Source organism: Odocoileus virginianus, unplaced genomic scaffold, assembly GCF_023699985.2.
Source record: "Odocoileus virginianus isolate 20LAN1187 ecotype Illinois unplaced genomic scaffold, Ovbor_1.2 Unplaced_Scaffold_16, whole genome shotgun sequence".
Lineage (NCBI taxonomy): Eukaryota > Metazoa > Chordata > Mammalia > Artiodactyla > Cervidae > Odocoileus > Odocoileus virginianus.
The window spans coordinates 429,287-446,628 of record NW_027224278.1 but is presented as its reverse complement, the minus strand read 5'-3'; the positions used below and the strand labels follow the sequence as shown (position 1 = coordinate 446,628).

The 17,342-nt window shown below is 46.8% G+C and overlaps 1 protein-coding gene across 1 annotated transcript; it reads right to left on the bottom strand.

Annotated features, from left to right (window-relative positions):
- Positions 1–1,108: 1,108 nt before the first annotated feature.
- On the bottom strand, positions 1,109–3,225 carry LOC110134866 (40-kDa huntingtin-associated protein). Its single transcript, XM_070462891.1, has one exon. It carries the CDS (start codon positions 3,137–3,139, stop codon positions 2,045–2,047), a length of 1,095 nt encoding a protein of 364 aa, XP_070318992.1. The 5' UTR covers positions 3,140–3,225; the 3' UTR covers positions 1,109–2,044.
- Positions 3,226–17,342: the final 14,117 nt, after the last annotated feature.

Genomic DNA, 17,342 nt, shown 5'->3' with positions numbered 1-17,342 from the left:
CAGATTCTAAACCAATGGGCCACCAGGGAAGTCCTGATTGTGTATTTTAATATCTTATCAAACTATTTTTCCCTTATAGTTTTTCCTTTTTAGTGATTTCCTGGCTATTCTTTTAAAAAATATTTATATTTATTTGCTTAGCTATACCAGGTGTTAGTTGCAGTATGTGGGATCTTAGATCTTCACTGAGGCATGGTGTGGTATGTGGGACCTAATTCTCCGACCAAGGATCACATCTGGGTCCCCTATACTGGGAACTCAGTGTCTTAGCCACTGGACCACCAGGAAAGTCCCTGGGTATGCTTTCTTGTTTTTTAACAGATTGATTCTGTTGTTTTCCTTTCTCTGGAGAAGTTGAACACTGCTTGTATACCCAATACCAGCATCTTTGGGAATCCCTTCCCCCACCCACTCTAAGCAAGCCTCTAAGGAGGTTTTCCCTTGTGCCCAAATCCAAATGCTCTCACCAGGCACACTCCATAATTCATTCCTAAGCATTCTTGTCCTAAGGACGATAAGGGAGGCAGCCAGGGCTGAGTGTCCCAGAAAAAGCAAACGCACAAGGGAGCATGCACCCTCACCACCTTGGCAATAAGTTGGACTGGGCTTTCAGGGCTTGGAAGGCCCCTTCCTGGCAGCCACGTGAGAGCACAGGAGAGGTGCCTGTATCTGTCTCCAAACGGCTCCCCTATACTTGCTTAGCCACTGCTTCCACACTGCTGAAATAGAGGTACAAAAAATACCATAAAGTCCGACCCATTTGGGGGCACTTATCTCATACAACACTCCACATATTCCCCCTCCCCACCAAATATGCAAAAGCAAGATAGATTCCCAAACTGAGTGCTTAAATCTCAACCCAAAAGATTACTGCTGTCTACAACCTCAGCCTCAAGGATGCATTTTCCAAAACTCAATGGCTGAGAATGAGAATATATTCTGAAGAGCTCTTGTCATCACACTCAACACTAAAGAAAATTTGAGAATACAGTTAAGTCAGTTTGCATGTATCATTTGGACCAGAAATTGTGTTTAAAAATGGAACATCATCCTGCTTTTGGGGACCAAGGGCACAGTCTGACATATATGTGATCACGCTAGACCAAAGAAGCATGCTAATTTTATATATTTGAGTTAAAGGAAGATTTGTAGAAGGGTCCATACTACAAGTAAAACTTGCCCGTGTGGATTACCCGGACCTCTCGGAACAACCACAAATGAAAACTCCAGGGCACATCTGACACTTTCTGGCACTGGAGCTCACCCCACCCTCACCCCTACTCCGAGGTCCACCCCTTTTGCATTGAAGACAAATGCATTGCAGCTAAGGACCATATCACAAATGATCTCTGTAGATTCATAGGCACAGTGTCCATTTCGAGTGAATGAATCCACCTCGGATCTAAAAGGGAACTGTTTGTGCTTCTGCCTTCTGACAGGTAGATAAGCTATTCCCATTTTACAGAGGAGATCAATCTAAACCACAAGTCAGGAGTGTCAGAAAGGCTTTATCATAGATTGAGGGCTGTAGTGACAACCGCAGAGGACTGAATACGATTCCAACGTATGAGGCGCATGAAACAAAGGAGGAACTGGGCGATCACGAAGGCAGACATCTGAATATGCTAAGGAATCAGCTTCACCATGAAAAACATGCAGCTAGAGTTCCAAGCCAGAGATACGCAAATAAATCCTGTGTGAAACAAGGATGTAGGGAAAGGCAAGCCTTCTGGGGGCGGGGGGAAGCGGGGTGAGGGGACAATTGGGTGAAAGGGACCCAAGGGATTTTCAAGTTTATGCTGAAATTCCTGGTGAGGTAAGCTGTGTCTTCCGATTCTATGTTTTTTTTTTTTTTTTTTCCTGACACTGTTATGGAAACAAGGTGACTTTAGTAAACAACATTCCTCCGGTGGCAAGACAAGTAAGATACACTGCAGAGGCAGAAGCGCTGGGATCAAGGTCTTTCATGCTCCCGCAAACGCGCAGGCCGGTGCGTGAGTTTCGGGAACAGACACAGCGTGGCTGGGTTCCCGTCAGGGATTCATCAGATCCCCTGGCCCGACGGCGAGACGGTTTCCTGCAGAACGAGGTGCAGGAGGTGGTTCTGCTCGGCGCTCAGCAGGGGCCACATCTCCACCTGTAGCGACTTAACGGCCTCCGTGTCCTTCTCGTGCGTGGCCATGACCAAGGACTGCAGCAGCAGGAACAGCTCCTCGGGCAGCGGGCCGCTGCTGTCCTGCCCGTGGCCGTCGAAGGCCTCCCAGGCATACTTCTCCAGGGTGTGCGCGTGCTCCGGCAGGAGCTTGGCGGGCGGCGGCTGCAGGAGCAGCAGAAGCAGCACGCGGGACACCTCGCAGCGGACCAGTACGTCGGCGAAGGCACCCAGCGCGGCCGGGGCGGCGGTAGCCGGCGGCCCAGCGCCGGGAGGGAGCGGCGGGGCTAGGGCCGCGGGGGCGGCGGGCTGCAGGGGCGGCGGGGGCTGCGGCGGGGGGCCGCCAAGCTCCCGCGCCAGGCGCTGCATGCGCGTGAAGAGCGCCAGCGCGCCGCTGTAGTCCCGCGCCAGCAGCTGGCAGGACGCGGCGTGGCCAAGCGCCTGCAAGGCGGCTAGGGGCAGCTGGGGCAGCTGCAGCTGCGCGGCGCGCTGGAAGTGGCCGGCAGCAGCGGCCGGCTGGCCCAGGTCACGCAGGGCGGCCGCCAGCTCAAGGCAGAGTGCGGCGGCCGCGGCCGGCTGCCCGAGCTCCAGGTGCAGACGCACGGCGGCGCCCAGCGCGGCGGCGGCGGCCTGCAGGGCCTCCCCGGCGGCGGCGGGGCAGGCCAGGCGTTGGCGCGCGTCGCGCTCCTGCCGCAGAAAGAGGCGCGCGGCCTCGGTCAGCGCCAGCGCTTCGCCAGGCCCGTGGAAGAGCGCCTGTTGGCAGCGCGCCACCGCCAGCTGGCACCAGGCTGCGTACGGCAGACACTCCTGGGCGCGCAGCTCGCGGCCGAGCTGGGCGAACTGCTCGCCGGCCTCCGCCACGTTCGGTTTCCGCAGGAACCGCTTCTTGAGTTTGTTGGATACCTGGCGGTAGCGCGCCAGGAAATCTCCCGGCTCAGGCCCCGGGCCCGCGCCGCCGCCGCCCAGGCCGGCCGCGGAAGCCGCCATCTTCGCCGCCCCGCTGCTTGCAGGCGCGCTGACGCAACCAGGCGGCTACCGGCGACGTGCCCTGCGTCCGGCTCAAGCCCACAGCGGGACGGCGCCGGCGCGGCGTGATATGCAAAAGAGCGGGCGCGGAAGTTGGGCCGTGATTGGCTGCCGGCGCCGTATGCAAATGAAGGGTGCTGGGCCAGCCATGGCTGGGAGCCGGCTGTTGCTAGGTGACAGCTTGCTCCCGCAGGTTGCCAAGCAGAGCATCTCCTGGAATCTCTAAAGGCACACGACCAAAAAGTTATCTGGTGACCCCGCGTGATCCTGCTTCCAACTTTGCATAATTGAGGTTTGTGTCCTGTACACTCCATCGCCACCCCGCCGCAGTCTTGCGGTCTAGGCCCCTGCCCCCATGGGAACCCCTCTCAAGCACACTGTCCACCATCCCTGCATCCCACGCCTCGGGGCGGTCGGTCACCTTGGCACCTTCACCCTACCACGATGCCGCCCTCTCAATCTTGAGTGTCACCACCAGGACCCCGGTTCCTCTGGGGACTTGGCCTGCCTCCTACTTGCTCAGAGCCAACGGGGAGCCTTCTTTCCCCGGCCTCCCCCCAGACCCCACTCCACCGCAACCCTGGCACAGCCAGCCTCTCCCACCAGGGCCACTGCATGCGCTGTCACCATGGGCGACCGCTCCTCTCTGCCTGCCATCCCCTACTCCATCTGTACCCACAACACTCCCCGTCTGCTCCAGCCAGACACCCGACCCCCACCTCTCCAAGGAGAGGTGTTACACAACCACTTCCCAGGCCAAGTGATTGAAGCACACACACGGATGTCTTGAAACACTTTGATTGATTTGACATGACTGGGCCTGAGGCACCGGGCTGTGTGGTCAGTCAGTGAGCAGGCCTGGCGCCCGACAGCCGATGGGAGGCCCATCCAGGCGCCGGACACCCGGGACTCAAGACCCAGGTGTGGTTGAGCAGCTGGTGCTGGGCTGGGGCCACCAGGGTGATGGTTGTCATCCCAAAAGAGCTGCTGAGCAGAGCATTGTGTTAGACCGCCATGCCCACCAGCTCTGGGGTGATGCACCTCTGACCACTGTTCTGGACCTCATTGCCTGCCAGCTCCAGGACCTTGGCAGTCAGGTGCTGTGTGATGGCTGCTAGGAAGATGGGTGCGGAAGAGCTCAGGCGCTGGGAGTAGTGGCCTTCCCGCGGGAGGCACTTCATGTAGCTCATGGAGAAAGACAGCAAGACAAGGGCGGTGTGGGAGCGGCCAGACGACCTTCGACGGCCCCTTTTCCTTGGCATGCTGACCGTTGAGCCCGCTGTCTCCGAGGCCTTGCTTTGCGGTGCAGTGGGATGAGGTGCGGTGGGATGAGATGCGGCGGGATGAGTCAGCTGGTCCCATCCTCTCAAGGCAACTGGTACTCTCAGACCTCGACTCTGTATCCGAGCAACTGTGGGCCGGCCCCTCATTGGTCGGGGCGCACAGTCTGTGACAGGCAGACTCCCTGAGATCACCGATTTCCCATGCCCCCCACCCCACCCCCACCCCCGCAGGCCTGGGCCTGCAAAGACATGGCGCTGGCAGGACCCTGCTCACCCTGCCCATTGGACCCTCTCTTTGTCAGAACGCTCCCTTTCCACGGGAGGAGACCTTTGTACAGAGAAGGCAGCAGACCACCCAGTGGCACCAAGTGTACACTGGCGGTGCTGGGCCACCATCACCACTGTGTTTAGAACATTGGCACCACCACAAAGAGAAGCCCCTGAACCGGCCAGGCACTCACTTCCCACTGCCCCCTCCTGCAGTTTCCCCCACCGCACCCCCATAGTCCTCAGGCAAGCACTCATCAGGTTCCTGTCCACAGCCCTTGGCCTGTTCTGTCGACTTCCTAGAGGTGGAGGCATACAATAAATAGGTGGCCTTCTGTGTCTGGCTGCTGTCACTGAGCATAGGGCCCATGCCCGTGGTGGCACAAGTCAGCACTTCTTTCCTTTTCCTGGCTGAATAGTATTCCACTGTATGGCTAGACCACACGTGTTTTGTATCCACTCAGCAGTGGACGGACATTTGGATAACTTCTCCCTTGTGCCTACTGTGGTGGACATTCCTCCATGGGGTTCTGTGTGAATGCCTGTTTTCAACTCTTTGGGATGTATGCCCATGAATACACTTATGGGTTTATTTCCAGACTCTTAATTGTATTCCACTGATCTATGTGTCTATCCTTATGCTAGTACTACACAGTTCTGATAGCTGTAGTTTTGGAGTAAGTTTTGAAATCCAGAAGTAGGTGTCCATCATGCCTTGGTACACTGTCCCAAAGTATATATTGTTAGTCTGTTTCCTGGCCTTCCTGAAAGGGACCTAGAGGTTTTTAGTGAGTGTGATTTTGAATTAGGAGAATACCTTTTGGGGCCTATTGGACACTGGCTCTGATCTCACACTAATTCCAAGATGCCCCAAGTGTCATTATGGTCCATCAGTCATAGTAGGAGCTTATTTTAGGTCAAGGGATCAATGAAATTTTAGCTTAGGGCCATCTCCATTGGGTCAAGTGTGAACCCAAACCAATCCTGTGCTTATCTATACAGTTCTGGAATGCAAAATAGGATAGACATATTCAGCAGCTGGCAGAGTCCACAACTCATCTGCTCCCTGACCTGCAGAGTGAGGGCTATTTTGGCATGGAAGCAATTAGAATTGCCTCTATCTAGAAATATAGTAAACCAAATTGTTGCACATACCTGAGTGGATTTCAGTGATTTGCAGTACCATCAAGGGCTACAAACATGCAGGAGTGATGATTTTCTCCACATCCCCATTAAAGTAGCCTATTTGGCCTGTGCAGAAAACAGATGGTCTTGGAGAATGAGAGTGGGTTTTCATTAGCTTGACCAGGTGGTAATTTCAATTTCAGGTGATGTACCTATGTAGTTTAATTGCTTGAGCAAATTGACATCTCCAGTGCCATGCTACCTGCCCCCTTCATGGATCACAGCCTTGTATGGTGAAGGCACTTGCATAACTCAATGAAGCTATGATCCACCCCATGCAGGCCCACTGAAGACGGATCAGTCATATTGGAGAGTTCTGACATATTGTGGTCCACCGGTAAAGGAAATGACAACCCACTCCAGTATTCTTGCCTCAAGAACTCCATGGACTATAGGAAAAGGCAAAAAGATATGACACTGGAAGATGAGCCCCCCAGGTTGGAAGGTGTCCAATATGCTACTGGGGAAGAGTGGAGGGCAATTACTAATAGCTCCAGAAAGAATGAAGTGGCTGGGCCAAAGCAGAAACAACACTCAGTTGTGGATGTGTCTGGTGGTGAAAGTAAAGTCTGATGCTGTAAAGAACAATATGGCTAGGAACAATATTGCATAGGAAGGTGAGGTCCATGAATCAATTTACATTGCATGTGGTCAAGCAGGAGATGGCAAGAGAAAACATCTGACATCTTAGGAATCAGTGAACTAAAATGAACAGGAATGGGTGAATTTAATTCAGATGACCATTATATCTACTACTGTGGGCAAGAATCCCTTAGAAGAAATGGAGTAGCCCTCATAGTCAACAAAAGAGTCTGAAATGCAGTACTTGGGTGCAATCTCAAAAATGACAGAATGATCTCAGTTCATTTCCAAGGCAAACCATTCAACATCACAGTAATCCAAGTCTATGCCCCAACCACTGATGCCAAAGAAGCTGAAGTTGACTGGTTCTATGAAGACCTACAACACCTTCTAGAACTAACACCAAAAAAAGATGTCCTTTTCATCATAGGGGATTGGAATGCAAAAGTAGGAAACTCAAAAGACACCTAGAATAACAGGCAAATTTGGCCTTAGTGTACAAGATGAAGCACGGCAAAAGCAAAGAGAATTTTGTCAAGAGAACACACTGGTCATAGAAACCACCCTCTTCCAACAACACATGAGATGACTCTACACATTGACATCATCAGATGGTCAATACTGAAATTAAATTCATTATATTTTTTGCAGCTAAAGATGCAGAAACTCTGTATAGTCAGCAAAAACAAGACATGGAGCTGACTGTGGCTCAGATCATGAGCTTCTTATTGCAAAATTAGGCATAAGTTGAACAATGTAGGGAAAACCAATAGGCCATTCAGATATGAAAAAAGTGAAAGTGAAGTCGCTGAGTCATGTCCGACTCTTTGCGACCCCATGGATTGTAGCCCAAGGAATTTTCCAGGCAAGAGTACTGCAGTGGGTTGCTATTTCCTTCTCCAGGGGATTTTCCTGACCCAGGGATCAAACCTGGGTCTCCCACATTGCAGGCAATGGTTTTACCTCGGAGCCACCTGGGAAGCCCCTAACCTAAATCAAATCCCTTATGATTATACAGTGGAGGTGATGAATAGATTCAAGGGATTAGATGTGGTAGACAGAGTGCCTGAAGAACTATGGATGGAGGTTCATAACATTGTACAGGAGGCAGTGACCAAAACTATCCCCCCAAAAAAGAATGCAAGAAGGTGAAGTGGTTGTCTGAGGAGGTTTTACAAATATGAGAAAAGAAGACAAGCAAAAGGCAAAGGAGAAAGGGAAAGATATACCCAACTGAATGCAGAGTTCCAGAGAATAGCAAGAAGAGATAAGGAAAACTTATTAAATGAACCATGCAAATAGAGGAAAACCACAGACTGTGTGGATCACAGCAAACTGTGGAAAATTCTTAAAGAGATGGGAATACCAGACCACCTTACCTGTCTCCTGAGAAACCTGTATGCAGGTCAAGAAGCAACAGTTAGAACCAGACATGGAACAACAGACTGACTCAGATGATCCAGTGGATGTTGGCAATTTGATTTCTGGTTCCTCTGCCTTTTCTATAGGAGAGTGAAAAAGTTGGCTTAAAGCTCAACATCCAGCAACCGGTCCCATCACTTCATGGCAAATAGATGGGGAAACAGTGGCTGACTTTATTTTTCTGGGCTCCAAAATCACCGCAGATGATGATTGCAGACATGAAATTAAAAGACGCTTACTCCTTGGAAGGAAAGTTATGACCAACCTAGATAGCATATTAAAAAGCAGAGACATTACTTTGCCAACAAAGGTCCATCTAGTCAAGGCTATGGTTTTTCCAGTGGTCATGCATGGATGTGAGAGTTGGACTATAAAGAAAGCTGAGAGCCAAAAAATTGATGCTTTTGAACTGTGGTGTTGGAGAAGATTCTTGAGAGTCCCTTGGACTGCAAGGAGATCCAACCAGTCCATCCTGAAGGAGATCAGTCCTGGGTGTTCATTGGAAGGACTGATGCTGAAGCTGAAACTCCAATACTTTGGCCACCTGATGTGAAGAGTTGACTCATTGGAAAAGACCCTGATGCTGGGAGGGATTGGGGGCAGGAGGAGAAGGGGACGACAGAGGATGAGATGGCTGGATGGCATCACTGACTCAATGGACATGAGTTTGAGTAAACTCCGGGAGTTGGTGATGGACAGGGAGGCCTGGCGTGCTGCGATTCATGAGGTCGCAAAGAGTCGGACATGATTGAGCGACTGAACTGAACTGAACTGATTTCACTTTCATCAAGAGGCTTTTTAGTTCCTCTTCAGTTTCTGCCATAAGGGTGGTGGCATCTGCATATCTGAGAGGTTACTGATATTTTCCCCAGCAATCTTGATTCCACCTTGTGCTTCCTCCACCCAGCATTTCTCCTGATGTACTCTGCATGTTAGTTAAATAAGCAGGGTGACAATATACAGCCTTGACGCACTCCTTTTCCTACTTGCAACCAGTCTGTTCCATGTCAAGTTCTAACTGTTGCTTCCTGACCTGCATACAGGTTTCTCAAGAGGCAGGTCAGGTAGTCTGGTATTATTCCCATCTCTTGAAGAATTTTCCACAGTTTATTGTGATCCACACAAAGACTTTGGCATAGTCAATAAAGCAGAAATAGATGTTTTTCTGAAACTCTCGATTTTTCAATGAATCCAGCAGATGTTGGCAATTTGATTTCTGGTTCCTCTGCCTTGTCTAAAACCAGCTTAAACATTTGAGAGTTCATGGTTCACATATTGCTGAGACAATGTATTAAAAAGCAGAGATATCACTTTGCCGACAAAGGTCGGTATAGTCAAAGCTATGGTTTTTCCAATAGTCATGTACGGATGTGAGAGTTGGACCATAAGAAGGCTGAGTGCTGAAGAATTGATGCTTTCAAATTATGTTGCTGGAGAAGACTCTTGAGAGTGTTTTGGACTACACGGATATCAGACAATTGAATTCTACAGGAAATAAACTCTGAATATTCACTAGACTGCAGCCATGAAATTAAAAGACACTTGCTCCTTGGAAGAAAAGCTATGACCAACCTAGACAGCATATTAAAAAGCAGAGACATTACTTTGCCAACAAAAGTCCATCTAGTCAAAGCTATGGTTTTTCCAGTAGTCATATATGGATGTGAGAGTTGGACTATAAAGAAAGCCCTGAGCTCCAAAGAATTGATGCTTTTGAACTGTGGTGTTGGAGAAGACTCTTGAGAGTTCCTTGGACTGCAAGGAGATCAAACCAGTCCATCCTAAAGGAGATCAGTCCTGAGTGTTCATTGGAAGGACTGATGCTGAAGCTGAAACTCCAATACTTTGGCCACCTGATGTGAAGAACTGACTCATTGGAAAAGACCCTGATGCTGGGAGGGATTGGGGGCAGGAGGAGAAGGGGATGACAGAGGATGAGATGGTTGGATGGCATCACTGACTCAATGGACATGAGTTTGAGTAAACTTTGGGAGTTGGTGATGGACAGGGAGGCCTGGCATGCTGCAGTCCATGGGGTTGCAGAGTCAGACATGACTGAGCGACTGAACTGAACTGATTCATTAGAATTACTGATGCTGAAACTGAAACTCCAGTGTTTTGGCCACCTGATGGGAAGAGCAAACTCACTAGAAGAGACCCTGGTGCTGGGAAAGGCTGAGGGCAGGAGAAGAGGGTGGCAGAGGATGAGATGGTTAGGTAGCATCACTGACTCAATGCACATGAGTTTGAACAAACTTCTGTAGATAGTAGAAGACAGGGAAGCCTGGTGTGTTACAGCCTAAGGGGTCACAAACAGTCAGACACAACTTAGTGACTAAACAACAGCAATTACAGTGCTACCTGATTGGAGCTACTTAGCTAACAAACGACTTTTTCTCCATATCTGTCCCTAAGTCCCACCACATGCAGTTTGTTTTCAGCTTGCAAGAACTGCAGTATACCTCCCTTAGGGATATATTATCTCTCCATCCCTACGTAATCGTTTAGTTTGCAGCAATGTTGACCACCTTCTCCTTCCCTGAAGTATCACACTGGTTCATTACAATACATTGATGATGTTATGCTAATTGGACCTAGTGAGCAATAAGTAGCATCTTCTCTGAAAGTGAAAGTGTTAGTTGCTCAGTTGTGCCTAACTCTTTGCGACCCCATAGACTGCAGCTCACCAGGGCTCCTCTGTCCATGGGATTTTCCAGGCAAGGATACTGGAGTGGGTTGCCATTTCCTTCTTCAACTTTTCTTGACTTACTGATAAGATATCTACATGCATGAGGTGGGAATAAATCCAACTAAAATTCAGGGCTCTTCTCTCTTGGTGGAATAACTATAGGTCCAGGGTAGGACATGTGGAGACATCCCTTTTAAGGTGAGGGATATGTTGTTGCATCTGGCAACTACTACAACCAAAAGAGAAGCACAACACCTAGTGGGCCACGTTGGATTTTGGAGGTAACATTCCTCATTTGGTTGGTTATTCTAGGCATTTCCGAGTAACTCAAAAACTGCTAATTTTGAGTAGCACTCAGAACCAGAGAAGGCTTGGCAAGAGGTCCTTGCACCATATGATTAAGCAGACCTAGTACTGCTTGAAAGTGTCAGTGGCACATGGGGCTGGTGTTTGGAGCCTTTGATAGGACAATACTGGGTTTTGGAATAAGGCCTTGCCATCTTTTCTAGATGACTACTCTTCTTTTGAGGAACAGCTATTGGCCAGATAGCAGACCTTTGTAGAGGCTGAATGCTTAGCAATGGGCCACCAGGTTGCCATGTAACTTGAGCTGCCCATCATAAACTGGGTGATGTCTGACCCACCAAGCCAAAATTTGGGGGTACACAGCATTACTCCATCATCCAAAGGAAGTGGTCCAAATTCTCACAGTCCCTATTTCTGTTACACTACTTTCTCTACCCCAGCTTGCACCTGTGGCCTTGTTCAGTGTTCTCTATGATCAGTTGTCAGAGCAAGAAAACACTTGGGCCTGGTTTATAAATAGTTCTGCATGATATACAGGCACCACCTACATGTGAACAGCTGCAGCACAAGAGCCTCTCTCTGGAGCCTTTCTGAAGGAGATGGTGAAAGGAAATCCTCCCAGAACTTAAAGGAGTGCACCTGGCTGTTTGCTTGGGAGGAGAACTGGCTAGATGTGTGGTGATATACTAGGTCATGGGCTCTGGCCAATGGTTTAGCTGGACGATCAGGGACTTGGGAGGAATATGATTGGAAAATTGGCAACAAAATAATTTGGGGAAGAAGTATGTGGATAGACCTCTCTGAATGGGCAAAAATGTGAAGATTTGTGTGTCCCATGTGACCATTCACCAAAGAGTAACTTCAGAGGAGGAGGATGTTAATAATCAAGTAGATAGGATGATCCAGTTTTGTGGATTCCAGCTGGCCTCTTTCCCCAGTCACAAAGTGTCCTGTTTGCCACAGGAAGTGTTCATGGTAGCAGGTTTGGAGGTGATACGTGCTTGGGTGCCCAGTCATCAAGTTAAACCCAGCTATGGTCACTGCTGAGTGCCCAGTCGGCCAGCAACAGAGACCAGTACTGACGCCCAGCATGATACCAATCCCCTGATTGATCATCCAGCTCCCTGGTGGCAGGTTAGCATTAGGACCCCTTCCCTTGTGGAAAAGGCAGTGAAGAGTTTTGTCCTTACTGCAATGGACACTCAGTGTGGCCACAGATTTGCCTCCTCTGCACACAAGGCTTCTGCCCAAACTGCCCTCCGTGGCCTCACATAACACCTCGTCTGGCTTCACGGCCTTCCAGGCGTTACTATTCTGATGAAGGAAGTCACTTCACAGCACAGGAATTGCAGCAATGGGCCCCAGCCCATGGAATTGACTGGTGTTACCCTCCAGCATGAAGGAGCTGGCTTGGTGGGTAGAAGGGTGGCAGGCCCTCTTTCAGGCTCGGTTGGCATGTCAGCTGGGTGGTGACACCTCTGAGGCAGGGCCAGGGTCTCTCTCTAGAAGGCTGTGTACACAAGGTTGTGCACACAAGGCTGTATACGCTCTTACCCAGTATTCGGTGTACGGAGCTGTTTCTCTAGCAGCCATGATTCGCGGGTGCGGGCATCAGGGGCTGGAGATGGGGGCAGCACCAGTCTCCATTACTGCCAGTGTCCCACGAGAAAAAGCTCTGCTTCCTGTCTCTGCAGCATTCTGCTCCACTGGCCTCGAGGTCTTAGTTCCCAGGGGAGGCTGCTTCCATGAGGAAACACCACAATGATTCCATTGAACCAGAAGTTAAAATTATCACTCAACCTCTTTGGGCTTCTCATGCCTCTGAATCAACAAGCAAGGAACAGAGTTCCTGTGCTGGCTGGGGTGATAGCTCCTGACCACCACAGGAAATTGAACTGCTGCTCCACCCTGAAGGTAAGGAAGACCATGTCTGGATTATGGGACATCCCTTAGGGTGTCTCTGAGTATCACTTACCATGCCCTATAATTAAAGTCAAAGGAAAGCTATAATAACCCAATTCAGGCAGGATTACCAATGGCCCATATCCTAGAGGAATGAAGTCATCCTACCAGCTAGAGAACCACAATCAGTTGAGGTGCTTGATGAAGGCAAATGGAATATGGAAGAGGTAATGAAAGAAAGTAAACATGAATACCAGCAATGAATATGTGACCAGTTACAGAAGCCAGTATTATAATTGTCACAAGTATTTCCTCTTCATTTTGTTATGAATATGTTTGTGTGTATACATGCATATATTAAGAAAATATCTCTATTTTTATTACTCTTCTATTGCTTTATTATGTAACCTGTATCATATAGAGGTTATTGAGTTTATATCATAGTATTTTAGTATTGTTAACTTTCCATGATATTATTCAAGTTAAGGATGCCAGGGGAAGAGGTAACATTACCTGAAGGCTTTACATCCTCTTCTAGGGAAGAGTGTGTTTTAGTTTGCATTGTAGAATACTTATATCATGTTATTAATAGATGGAATTAAGATCTGTTGTTGTCTTTACTTGGAGATTAAGTATGATCTAAAGTAATGTGTGTAAGTGCCAAGTGGAAAAGGGGTGGAATTGCGATGGATAATTTTATGTGTCAAGTTGACGGGGATAAGCGATGCAAAAAATGTGGTAAAACATTATTTCTGCGTGTCACTATGAAAATGTTTTGGTTGTATTTAAATGGTAAACTGAGTAAAGATTCGCCCTCACCAACATGGTGGGCATCATTCAACCCTTTGAGTGCCCAATTAGAATAAAAAGTCAAAAGAAGTGCCAATTTCCTTTCTTCTTGAGCAGGGACACCTATCTTTGCCTGCGTTTGTGTGTTGGAGGTCATGGTTCTAGGGCTTTCAGCCTCTGACGGTTTTACCAGTCAGGACCTCCTACTTCAGTGAAGTGAAGTGAAAGTCGCTCAGTCATGTCCAACTCTTTGAGACCCCATGGACTATACAGTCCATGGAATTCTCCAGGCCAGAATACTGGAGTGGGTAGCCTTTCCCTTCTCCAGGGGATCTTCCAACCCTGGGATCAAAGCCAGGTCTCTCAGATTGCAGGAGGATTCACAGGGGAATTGTACGACCAGCTTTGCTGGTTCTCCAGCTTGCAGGTGGTAGTTTGTGGAATTTCTCAGCTTCAATAAACTGTGTGAGCATATATCTGTATTTATCTTATTGTGTCTGTTTTATTTTTTTTCTGGAGAACCCTGAAAAATACACTTGTTTTGAGGTAGTGTTTGTTAGCTTCTCCACTGTAAAGTTACTCCCCCCACCCCCACTTTCATACTCTTTGGAAGCAAGTCACTCTAGGACTGGGGAGTTAAGCTCCGCTTCCTTGAGAGGGGACTAGCTCATAAACTATTTGGGATTCTTCTGTATGGGAGGTCTGCCTCTTCTCTATGTATTTATTTATTTGTATTCGTATGGAATCATGTATATTTATTTTATACTTTGGGCTATAATTCAATACAATAGCGTTTGTTTTTGTTCCTCAAATTGTTCCAACTTTGGGAGTTCTTTCACATTGACTCCTCTGTCCATTTGCCATACACTCATATTTTGTTTTTTTGAGCACTTCCTCACTTTCTGATTCTACAGAATGCTCTAGGCTCATTTTATATTTGTCCCTGCCCCAACACTTCTCCAATAAATCCTGGTTCTTTTCTTTGGAGAAGAATGTGAAACTAGTATCTTGCTACTGGGTGTATTTGTTGCTACTGGGGTACCATTGCTCCTGGACAGAGCTAGGAGTTACTCGTGTGTATACACCTATCTAGTTTTTGTATTTATTCATCTGTCTCTATATTAATCTAAATATAAGTACATACTGATGTCTCTGAATCTAATCCAGTGCCACATGATACATTGTAACCTCCCCCTTTTTTTATTTGTAACTTTTCTCAGACAATGAAAAACTTGGTTTCTTTCATCCAGCATCCATTTCCTTACTTTTCAGTCCTAGTATACATATATGGCTGTTTCAATATTGTTTCACCATATTCCCTTGAGAAACAAATTTGCCAACTAGATATAGTGTTTACATACAGTTTCTTTTGTCTTTAGTTTTATATTTTCCAGTGAAAGCAAGATTTCCCAGAGTTACTGTTGCCAATTCCTTTCTTCCTTAACCCTGTTTGGCCAATGCCACTCGCTAGTTTGTTTTCATTTTGGCCTTTTTCTATTTTTGCGATGAGATTATGTTGTTATATTTCAATTTAAATCTAAGTTTTCTGACTGTTGCTTTCCCACGAGTTAAGAATATTGTGACAAGTGCTTAGTCTGATGATGTCAGTGTATGTTGGACTCTTTTAGCGAAGCTATAGTCTCAGGAGATAACAAACACACTACTTTGCCATCTATTTTGATAACAAATTAATCCACACTACACTGTGCTTTAAGAGCACAACATTTGAACTCCACTTTTCTGTTTTCATTTTGTTTGGATTTTGACATGATGGGTAATAAAGAAAATTAAGTGGCCTGCTATAGAGTGTGCCACACACATGGCATGTGTGGCACTGGAAATGCTATAGTTATAACTGTCACTGTGCTTTGCAGTGTGCTGTGCTGCAGTGCTGAGTAATAAGAGCATCAAACCTGGTCTCTGCTACAGCTACTCAGCTGTTATTGTAGCATGAAAGCACCTATAGTCAAACTGTAAACATATCAGTGTGCTTATGTTCCACTAAAACTGTATTTATGGGTACTGAAATTTTAATTTTGTATAGTTTTCACATTTCACAAAATATTCTTTTATTTTTCCAACTATTAAAAGATGCAAAAGTAGGCAGTGGGTGAATTTGGCTTGTGGGCCCAGTTTTCTGACCCCTGCTCTACAATTTTAAAGGTATACTCTCATATCATATGTAAACAGAGGTCATTTTACTTCTTTTCTAGTTCTTATGCCTCTTATTTCTCTTGAATAATTTCTACCATGAAGTTTAATACTAGTAGTAGGTAGAAAATATTGATGCCTGTTGCTCATTTTAGTGAAAAGATTTATAGTCATTCCCCATTAAGTAAGATGCTTGTTTTATGACTGAAGTACAGTTGATCCTTGAACAACACAGGTTTGCACTGCATGGGTCCACTTTTTTGGAGATTTGCAACAACTTGTAAAAATGTATATACAAACCACACAGCCTAGAAATATTGGAAAAATTAAGAAAAAGTTAGGTATATCCTGAATTCATAAACTATTTGTGGAAACTAGTTTATTTTGGCATTTACTACCATGTAACCTACATGGAAAACAAAGTGTTAGTTGCTCAGTCATGTCCAACTCTTTGTGACAACATGGACTGTAGCCCACCAGGCTCCTCTGTCCACGAAATTCTCCAGGCAAGAATACTGGAGTGGGTTGCCATTCCCTTCTCCAGGGGATCTTCCTGACCCAATGACTGAACCTGTGTCTCCTGAATTGCAGGTGGGTTCTTTACCACTGAGCCACCAGGGAATCCATAAAATGCATTCATAACATCTATGTAGATACTAGTCTATTTTGTCATTTACCACCATATAACATACATGAATCTACGACAAAATGTTAAAATTCATCAAAACTTATACATACAGACACTAAGAGAACATATGTGGTACCATTCACAGTCCTCATAAATGTAAACAAGTGTAGATATGCAATATTAAGTTCATAAATGCATAAATTAACTGTATCACATACTGATCATCTCCACATTAACAGTTCATCTCTATGGTAGCTTTCATATCACAGTAAAAAGTGATAGCTCTGGTTTTCAGGTTTCTTTCATGTTTAGTGAACATGATAAACCCTGAATAACACCATGAGGCTCGTACGGAGTGCCACTGGTGATGCTGGAAGTGCTCCCAATAAGCAGAGAAAAGCCATACTGTTACAAGGAAAAGTTGAATTACTTGATATATACAGTAGATTGAGGTCTGCTGCTGTAGTAGCCTGCCATTTCAAGATAAATGAATCCAGCATAAGGACCATTGTAAAAAAAGAATAGAAAATTTGTGAAGCTATCACTGCAGCTATGCCAGGAGGTATGAAAACCTTGCACTTTTTGCAAAATAACCTGTCATCTTTTTTGAAAATGCAGCTTTTTAAGTGGGTGTAGGATTGCTATAAGAAAGGCATACCTACAGACTCTAATATGATTCAAGAAAAAGCAAAGTCATTATATGACAACTTAAAGCAAATGGAAGGTGCAGACTTTAATGCCAGCAAAGGATGGTTTGATAATTTTAGAAAGATTTATTAATAAAAAGGTTATGATAACAGGAGAAGCACCTTCTACCAAGATAAACTAACTCTACTGTTTGGAGCAAGTGCAGTTGGCTTTATGACCAGGACTGCCCTTATACATAAAGCTGCTAACTGCTGAGCCTAGAAAAAAGATAAGCATCGGCTGCCAGTCTTTTGGTTGCGCAGCAAGGAGGCC